Source organism: Monopterus albus, unplaced genomic scaffold, assembly GCF_001952655.1.
Source record: "Monopterus albus unplaced genomic scaffold, M_albus_1.0 scaffold367.1, whole genome shotgun sequence".
NCBI classification, from domain to species: Eukaryota; Metazoa; Chordata; class Actinopteri; order Synbranchiformes; family Synbranchidae; genus Monopterus; species Monopterus albus.
Window position 1 is genome coordinate 282,358 of NW_018128247.1, and position 10,028 is coordinate 292,385.

Genomic DNA, 10,028 nt, shown 5'->3' on the forward strand with positions numbered 1-10,028 from the left:
ATAATTTTTTAGTATATTACTTGTGTGGTGTAGAACAAAATTATTTATGTAGTAATACTGCTTGCAAACCAATGATGGTAAGATGATGTTATGGGGTAGGACTAGATAAGTCTAACTTCTTCCTACTCCGTTCAAGCATGTACTAGGTATAAGCAAATTGATAATGCATTTGTGGATATGTGTGAAATTATGTGTGTTGACATATTGACTGTCTTTACATGTTTGAAAGAATAAATCAAATCAAATCAAAAACGTGGCCTCGCAATACGAGTAGTACGTACACTGTGTCTGTCACGTGACGTACGTCACAACTGAGCCGATGGTTCTTGCGCTTCACTTGTATAGTCAATATCTGTACTGTAACAATGGCCCCTCACGCCAGCCACGATTCTTTTCAAAGGTAATGTGCAGGTTAATTTGTTTTATTTATACTTTATACTGTATTTTGTATTAGTGTAATCATTTTTATATGGATAAGTGGGTGTGGAATGAATCATCTCAGTTTCCATTATTTATTAAGGGGAAATTCGCTTTGATTATTTATACTCGCAATCCAAGGTTCCACTGTACTAGGTATCTACACTTCTATGTTACTGTACTGCAGTGACGTGCGGTCAGGGGAGGCAGGTGAGGCAGAGCCTCCCCTGTCAATCTTGAAAAGAAAAAAAAGTTAACCATAAAATATAATAAATGTTAATATTTGTCGGCTGGTGTGTTGTAGGCCCTTTTGCCATTCGAATCCGATGTTGAAGGAATTTTTTTCAATAAAGAATAGCAGAATTTCCTTTCAAACACTCTGATTATATGCTCTGCCTTGCCATAATCTGGATAATGTATAAAATGTAGTTCTGTAACGTGTCTAGGCTCGCAGATTAACCATAAAACCCAGTAAAAAAGCTACTCGGTGAGGCAAACAGTACGCCTGCCTCAAGGCAGAGGGCACTAATGAGCCCACAGATTCTTGCGCTACCTACAATCTTCTTCGTGCTTTTTTATATTTCCTTTACAATCCGCTTTGTCAAAATGGAAGATTACATTTCCAAGCTGAGAAAATTCGCGAATCTGGACTTTCAATCAAAACATTTTTGACAGTCTGGACATTTCTGTCCAGAAGGATCTTCTTTATTGAAAATATTTGTTTTAATATTGGATTCGAACGGTAAAAGGGTTTGTAATACATACCAGCTGAGGTAAAGGTAAGGCCATAAACTTTTATTATTTCTAGTTAGAAATAAGCTCAAATGGAATAAATTTTAACCTCAAATTAAATATGGGTCACGTTTGTATGAAGAATGCTGATATGAGATATAAAACATAACGCATTGTTTGTTAACAGACAATTTGTATTTGTAAATCTGACTGTAAAAGAGTTAGTGCCTCACCAGCTGTCAACCTCACCGCACGTCACTGCTGTACTGTACAAGTTACTGTACATCAGACAACTCAGTCCGAACACCTTTTCTCCCATTTTTGCTAAAGCAAAAAACTGTGTGGACATTTTAGTCAGAGCAGAAGCAGCTCTCTACAGGAGCTGCAAAAAACACCAATGTGGAAAATATGGAGGTACCCTGGTCAAGTTACAACAGAGAGGGACCCGGACACCACTCCTGTCTATCCATCTAGCGAATCTTTGCTCTCAAGGAAACAAAATAGATGAACTCCTCCTCGTCAACCGGAATAACTGACTACTCTATGCTTCACAGAGTCTTGGCTCAGCGACTCCATCTCGGACAGAGATACAATACAAGAGATACAATAGAAATACTGAAGTAGTTATGAAGCCCTTTGAGAGACTAGTGTTGGTCCACCTGAAGGACATCGTAGACCCCCTGCAGTTTCCTTACTGGTCAGTGCATGATGCAGTCAACATGACACTGCACTACACCCTGCAACATCTTGACTTCCCTGGGACCTATGTACAGGTCCTCTTTGTGGACATCAGCTCAGCATTCAACACCATCATCCCAGACATCCTCCACTCCAAACTGACTCAGCTCACTGTGCCTGCCCCCACCTGTCAGTGGGTCACCAGCTTTCTGTCAGACAGGAAGCAGCAGGTGAGGCTGGGGAAAACCACATCCAGCACCCAGACTATCAGGAAAGCCACCTCCAGGTACTGTATGTGTGCTCTCCCCTCTGCTGTTCTTCCTCTACACGAATGACTGCACCTCAGTGGACCCCTCTGTAAAGCTTCTGAAGTTTGCAGATGACACAACGGTCATCAGTCTTATATGAGATGGTGACAAGTCGGACTACAGGTGGCAGTTTGAACAGCTGAGTCTGTGCTACACTCACAACAACCTGGAGCTGAACAAGCTCAAAACAGTGGAAATAGATTTCAGGAGGAGTTAAACAGCCCTCACAGCGATTGCCGTAAATGTAGGACAAATTGCGCACTTGAAAAAGCATTTGTGGCTGACTTGACCAATCAAAAGCTAATGGCAGCTCACATGACCACAGTGGGTTATCCAGCACTAGCCATGTTCTAGTTGAAGCTAACACACTAAAACCTGCACTTAGGGCAATTTTACTTGTTAGACTAAATCATCTGTCCAGGAGAAAACAGGCAACTTTGGCATCATTCTGGAAACATTTGTCCTTCTTCAAGGTTTCCATCTGGGAAAAGCCACACCACTGTTTATCCTCGTCGTGTGCCGTCGCTTATCCCATTTCTTCATGTCTTTGCTTCTTTGTTGATTCGAGCTGTCTTCCTTTTTCCTGTGTTAAAGTATAACTATGATCCTCCATTTCTTCAAATTACAGTTGTTAAACTCACAACAATGCTTCCCCTTGTTTCTAATGTTACTTCTTTATCTTCCAAGGGTCTCTGAATCATTACTCCAAATCCAAGCTGCTACTTCAGTCTGTGTGCACGCATGAAGGTACGCTTAGCTGGCAGGACACCCGAAAGAGAGCCGTGTATGGCCCCAACGTGGTGGTCCTGTTGAGATTACACTGGGCAAGCCTGTCCTCCACCACTGATCAGCATCTCTTCTCCCAGGTTTGTTTGGTTGCCTCAGATTTGAGATTAAACCATCTTTTTAATTCACCAGTTGTGTGTCCTCTTTATACAGCATTCACTGAATGAGTAAGAGCATCCTGTGCATCTTTTTTGTTTTATTTTATATCCACTACTGACCTAACTAAATACTGTATGACAGCTCATTTGCTGTTCTCCACTTTAGAACCAGTTTTTCTTCAGTTTGGAGTCCAACGCTGCACTCTCTTTAGATTTTTGTTTTAGCATTTCTGACTTCCTCAGCTTTTCTTTTCAAGTTCTGTGTAAGATTCTTATGTGTACACAGCCATCCAGTCTCATGCCCTTTTATGGGAATTGGCAAGGTGTTTACCTTTGCTAAATAAGAATGACTGACATCCACTTCCAATGTACAGTACAAACACAATGGGATTCATCATTATAAGAGCAGAGGTGTGAACAATTCTGCAGTTCATGAATCAGACATAGACTTTTCTTAGGACTTTTCTTAAGAACAAACTTAAGAAAAAAATTAGGAAGATGGGGCTCATTGTGTTTCCAGCTGGATTTAGTTTGGATGCTAGGTGTGCCTGTCTGCGGGTAAGGCCTGCATTTTGAATTTGAAAGGCTTTTTGGTTTACTGATGTGTGAATAATGTAATGCCAAAAACAACAACAACAACAAAAAAAAAAAAACAGGTGCGATGGTGGACTACATTAGGCCTCTATACTGCACAGCACAGTATGTTTCTGGGGCACTTAGTTTAGCTCCCTAAATTACACTCTGCTGCCTACAGCCCTTCTGTTATTATTCTAGTTTTTACACCCTTTGTTTTGATAGTCAGTCTGGACATTAGCCACCTAGTGAATGTTCTAAGAAGCCTTTTTTTGAAGGCCAACCATCCAACAGCAGCCAGCCACGAAGGAGCACTTACTGACTGTATCTGCTAAAACAGTGGCTGTCAGATTAAAGAGGTCATGTTCTTTTGCTTCTTTTTCTCACACACAGTCAGCTGAACAGAGGATGTGAGGGATCACATCTGGCACAGTGTAATTATGCTGTTGTTACTACTTTATCTGAAACATGGCTCATGAAGTAAATTCTGGACACTGATATCATTATACCTGGCTAAAATATTTTTGCACAGACTGACCTAAAAGGGGTGGGTGTGTTACCATATATGTAAATTTAAGACAAGTATTTTAGTCTTCAAATCTATAAGCAAAACAATTTGAACTTGGATTTAAAACTTGAACTAATTTCTGGCCTTAACATTATAGTTGAAGGATATTAAAGGCTGCCAGTGAGTGAATCTTTGATCTCCTAGGCTCAATAATTATCTCACATTGATTACAAGACGTTTGTTTTGTTAGGCAACCTAAATTGGGACTGGTCAACGGCAAAAATGATGATTATTTAATGCTTTCAAGGATTTATGTGCTCCTCTAAAATTCACTCAAATTGTTGATAGTCTCACACATCCAAACTTTAAATTCGTAAGAAAATCCTCATTAATGAACTAAATTCTAACTAGTGACCCGCATAAATGCCAAGCAATCGGTGGGTTTGTGAATTAAAAAGTGACCATTGTATCATTGCGACTAAAAGGGACACTGAGAGGGCTGTAGGCATGTACAATATGGCCACCTTGTGATGAGTCGACATTTGTGGCTTCATTCATGTTTCCAACCCGAGAGTTTCCATTAGCCATGCTGCTAATTTAGCCTACTCTACCTTAGCACCAATTCTACCACCAGTGTGCCTGCATTGATAAACAAAAAACGTTTAACATCCAATACTAATGAAAATGCAAGGTGTGTCATTATGGTACATTAACTGTGGCTCAAATTTAACAAGGAATAGCAGTGAATGCTCATGCTAACAGGGTAAACAAAAGAACCTATGATACTGTGGATCGTGCCCTATTAAGGTTTGGTTACTTAACATTGACTGTCTGACCTACCAGTAGGCTTGTTTTCAAATTATCTGTCTGGTAGGACTAGGGGTTGCATAACCTAAAATTTGTAGAGTCAAAAGTTGAGTCGACTATTTGCTGATGTCATCAATAAAAACAAAAACATGGCTGTGTGGTACACTCTACTGGATTCTCAGTGTCACTGGACACTGCATTGATTTGCTGAGCTCAACAGGAAATCAGAGTGGGCTCTCTGTCACCGATGAGGCTCAACCAACCAACACAGGTTCAACATGTCGAATGAGCTGAAAACTAGTGCCAATGGTGTGGGGCACGACAGGAAGACAAGTCCCGACAGACGCTTACCAATGGCCCAAAGAAGGCCAAGTGTAGGCTTGGTGTGTCTCTGCCCTCAAAGTGTACATACAATGCAAAACTGCATCTGGACTATTTCTGGGAGATGCATCCAGGACAGAGACATAAAGTCCCCCTCCTGTCACTTGTGGTGTTATCTGAATGACTTGACTGATGAGTCATGCTTCCGACCCCCCACTCCCACCCACCGACACTGTTTTCTGGATTTTATGGCTTTATTAATATACAGCCACACACCTACAAGTCATAAATTTACATCTGGCATCAATAAAACAGGGGTTTCTCATGGGAACAAATTAGCCATCATTTTCATATGATCCTCAAACGATTATATTAGGCCACGTGTGTCAAACTCAAGGCCTCCGGGCCACATCCGGCCTGGCGTACAATTACATCCGGCCCGCGAGATCATTTTATATATCTCTTTTTAATGGCCTGGTGGTATGAAGAGCTGACAACACACACACTACAAATCCCATAATGCAGCGCAACAGCTGCCTTACCGAATGATAGGCTACCTGCGATCATTCCCTCGTCAATTACATCAGATCAATCAAGCGTCTGTTTATGTATACAACCCTAATTTCAAGTCAAAGCTAGCCCCTAACAATGGCCAAGAGAAAAGTTGATTCTGAAACAAAGCTTTTCAAAACCGGTGGGAGGCTGAGTATATGTTTACTGACATTGTCGGTAAACCCGTGTGAATTATTTGTGGAGCTAATGTGGCTGTAATTACACCTGTACAGATTCAGATGGAGCTGATAGAGCTGCAGTGAAATTGGACACTAAAGGCAAATTCGACAATGTGGGGCCTGCACAGTTCACTCGCTTCATTCCTGAAGCAATGCCCCAGCTCCGTCTACATGCGGCTCGAACCTTGTGTACATTTGGTAGCACATATCTGTGTGAGAAGCTGTTCTCTGTGATGAAGATTAACAGAACATCACACAGGAGTCGTCTCACTGATCAGCACTTGCAGTCCATCCTGAGAACCTCCATAACACAGAACCTTACCCCAAACATAAACGAACTTGTTGCCAAGAAAAGATGCCAAGCATCCAGCTCTGACAAAATAGCATAAGAGCAAAGAAAATGGAATGTTTTGATTTGTTATTATTTTAACTTTTACTTAAAAGCACAATTTTAATTTATATTTTCAGGTTTTTTGCAGCATGTTCATATTTTGAGTTTGTATAATTTTGACAGGAGATATTTTTAAAGAAAGCCAATCCCAGTGGTCAGAAGCATGACTTATCAGGGCCACATCAATCAAAGCCATAAATTACTCAGATGACACCTCGAGTGACAGGAGGGGGACTTTTTAATCTCTCACAGGACTGTCTCCTACACAGATGGTTCATGGTGCTCGTCTTCCAACTGTAATCTTAGATCACAAGACATGTTAGGTATGCATTCCTAGTGTTCAGACAGAGCCTTGTGTTCTGGATAGTTTGCTTGTGTTTGTTGAGAGATTCTCTTGGAAGTGAACTAGTAGTTTGGTGCAGGTGTCTATACCTCCCCTTTTGAAGTGTCTGAACATCCAGAACTACAGAGGGAAACCCACCACACTCAGAGGGAAACTGTGTGGATAAGCTGCCAGGGTAGTTTCACCCTTATCTATAATGTACATTATTTCACAGATAGATGTTCTAATGTTCTTTCACTACATGAGGGGCAGATTAACATAATAGTTTTTGTGCAGTACCTGTGCAGACTCTGTGCTGCTCTGGGCTGTGATGGAGATGTAGGGCTTGGAGGCTGTGGAGCAGGTGGAGTTTCGGGGCGGCACTGGTGGAGGGGTTTTCTTATAGGTGGTGATGCAAGATGAAACTACAAAGAATGAGAAGGGGGTGGGTGGATTAGAAAGAGGAAGGAAATAAGGATACAAGACATGTTACAGTTCCATTCTTTATAATTTGTAGTTGCATCCAGCTGTTGAAAAAACAGCTCCAGCACAAACCTCTCCCAAAAACCAACAAGATCTTGTTTAATTCTGTATTGATACATAAGATAAAGATATTTCAAGATTTTATCGAGAGCATATAAACTGCAGTGACATTCACTTAGTTGAACCCTTTATAAAGAATAACTGGATCTGATTCCAGCCACACTAGGATCTTTCTTTCTTTCTTTGCTCTAATGAACTAAACACGGTTTCCGCTGTTTGAATTAAAAAAGAAAAATACCTATATTTATTTCACTACCTTCTTTACATTGTCCACTGATGTATTCTACTTCCTACCCAAACTGCTGTGCACTCTATTACATCTCTGAGTGACAGAAGACCAACCAGAAGGTTAATTTCCCTATTATTTAATCTACTTATATTATTCCAGATTACAGGTTCGCATTTAAAAAGAGATAAAAATTATGAAACATCAAAATCACATAGATATGGAAACACATGGATGACATACACACAGCCCAATTAAATGTGGCACAAACAAGCATCACCATTTAAAACATTTAAGCCTTCAACATTCAGTAAATGCACAAATACTGTAGACGAGGGTTGTTGAAAACATTCTATAATATTTTGCAGTACTGGCCATTTGTACAAACACAACACAACAAAACAAAGTATGAAATCATATGAACATTTTTTGTTGCTTTGGAGAGAAGTCAGAATGAAAGGCTGGGGTTTCTTCCATTGTCTACTTTCAAAATTGAACTGTTTTTTTCCAGGTCACCAACCCTACCTTTAATGTAAAGATGGTAAAGTTTGTAAACTGAAATAATTTGTAACCTTTCTATAGTTGATCATTTTTGTTTATTTTTGTCACATTTGCAGTGGCCTCTTGCACCTCTCAGAAGAGTGTTCTCAACCAAATGAGTTTGTGATCATTAAATTACCTCAATAAAAAATGTTAAGCACAAATATTATTTTGATTAAACAAAAAATATCATCAACCTTGTGATCAACCTTCAAAAGTAATTGTGGACAATGACATCTCACATTGGACAACCACTCAGTCTCTCATTAGAGGAAAATGGATTTGCATTGCTATACTGTCTGTCTTTCAGATGCTGTTCTTCATATTCACTGTACTCCAACAGAGGGTGACATTTGTGGATTCATCTCAACTATCTGTCTCCAGCTGGCACCATAGCCACCCCAGACTCTGCAACCAGAAAAGAGTTTTGAACTTGAAAAAATTCAGTGAGGCAGAAGTTGAAATGGATGCTGATAAGTGTGGATGTGAAAGTATTAGTGGTGTCACCAACAACAGCCAACAGTAAGACATACTGGTATCCAGATGTTGTGGCCTGTCACATCAAAGAAGGACAATCCTCAACTTAAAAATCATCATGCCAAAATTGATCACATAGTTCTACATGACTGCCAAAAGCACCAGCAGCAATAGTCTCTCTTCAAACCTGTCACTTAAAAGTGTTAAATTGGCAGAGAATGCTTTTAACACACTAAACTTAGACTTATTACATTCCAGGTCTTTTTGTGTAATTGCAACACACAATCTTGGTGTTATATTTTTAAACAAAATGTGGTCAGCCCAGGGTATCAGTGCAGAAGTTCTTACTCGTTTATGAGTGAAACCAGAGCATATAAGAAAGCAGGGTGGAGTTGCTTTTTTGTTTAGTCATTCTATCAAATGCAAGCACTTGTCTATAGGTTTCCTTTGAACAGTGTTGTGTATGGACACGCTGACGTTTTGGTGAATGTTTGAACTGAATCATTCAGTTTGCAACTAGTAAACTTGAACATGAATTCAGTCCACATACAGGCCAATGAACGTAATTGGGAAAGGCTTCACTCACTTGATATCAAATATTCTGCCCCTACGATTTTCTAAGCCATCAAAATCAATGATACATCTATAAAAGTGGCTGAGAACTTGAGATTGCAAACCAAACCTCCTCAGTCTCTGCATGAAGTATATTCTCTGATTAGCATTCTTTGCCAACTGCACTTTAAATCCTTGCTGATGTGCACTCCCAGAAACCTGTAGCTTTCCTAGCTCTCCACTCTTACAACCTCAGAGTCCCCAGTCATAAGAGGCAACAACTCAGCCCACCTAATTTCTATGACCATCTCTCTGGTCTTACTGATGTTCAGTGAGGTTGTTGCCCTCACACCATGTGATCATATCCTCTACTTTCCTCCGTCACACTGATGAACACTTAACGGATGACTGTACAGCAGAACAATAACCCCCTTACAATACCTGTAAATACACATTTGCATAAATCTATCTAGAAACTAAAATGTGTGTATATACACATATTTTAAAAATACTTTTATTATTCCTTTTCTCTATTTTTTTCCTAAATGCATGTTCCCTTTTCTTGTTTCCTTGTTGCCTTATGGAAGAACATTGTACATGCACAGTGAAAGCCACCATACCAGAATCAAATTCCTCATATGTTCAACACACCTGGCCAGTAAAGATTATTCTGATTCTGTCTCCATTGTTCACTATGAGAAAAAAGCAAAAACTCACAATTATATTACTGTACAGTTTTAGTGTATATATTTATAAACCCAATTAACATTTTTATGCCCGGTTAAAATTACTGCACTTTAATCTAACCATTAGCAGAGGAGAGAGCACACATCCCTGGGGGCACCAGGACAATCAGCACAGGCGCCCCCCCCCCAGGGATGTGTGCTCTTCCCTCTGCTGTTTTCATTCTACACCAATAACTGCATCTCGAAGGACCCCTCTGTCAAGCTCCTAAAGTTTGCTGATGACACAATGGTCATTGGTCTCATCCGAGATGACGACGAGTCAGCCTATAGAC

The 10,028-nt window shown here is 40.1% G+C and overlaps 1 protein-coding gene across 4 annotated transcripts in view; it reads right to left on the reverse strand.

The window, feature by feature from the left end:
- LOC109951175 (disks large-associated protein 1-like) overlaps positions 1-10,028 on the reverse strand; it is a 169,065-nt gene that overhangs the window by 23,241 nt on the left and 135,796 nt on the right. For all 4 annotated transcript variants that reach the window (XM_020585495.1, XM_020585494.1, XM_020585496.1 and 1 more), the window contains exon 7: positions 6,973-7,097. In XM_020585495.1, coding sequence (XP_020441151.1) covers positions 6,973-7,097 — 125 coding nt within the window. The remainder of the gene's footprint in view (positions 1-6,972; positions 7,098-10,028) is intronic.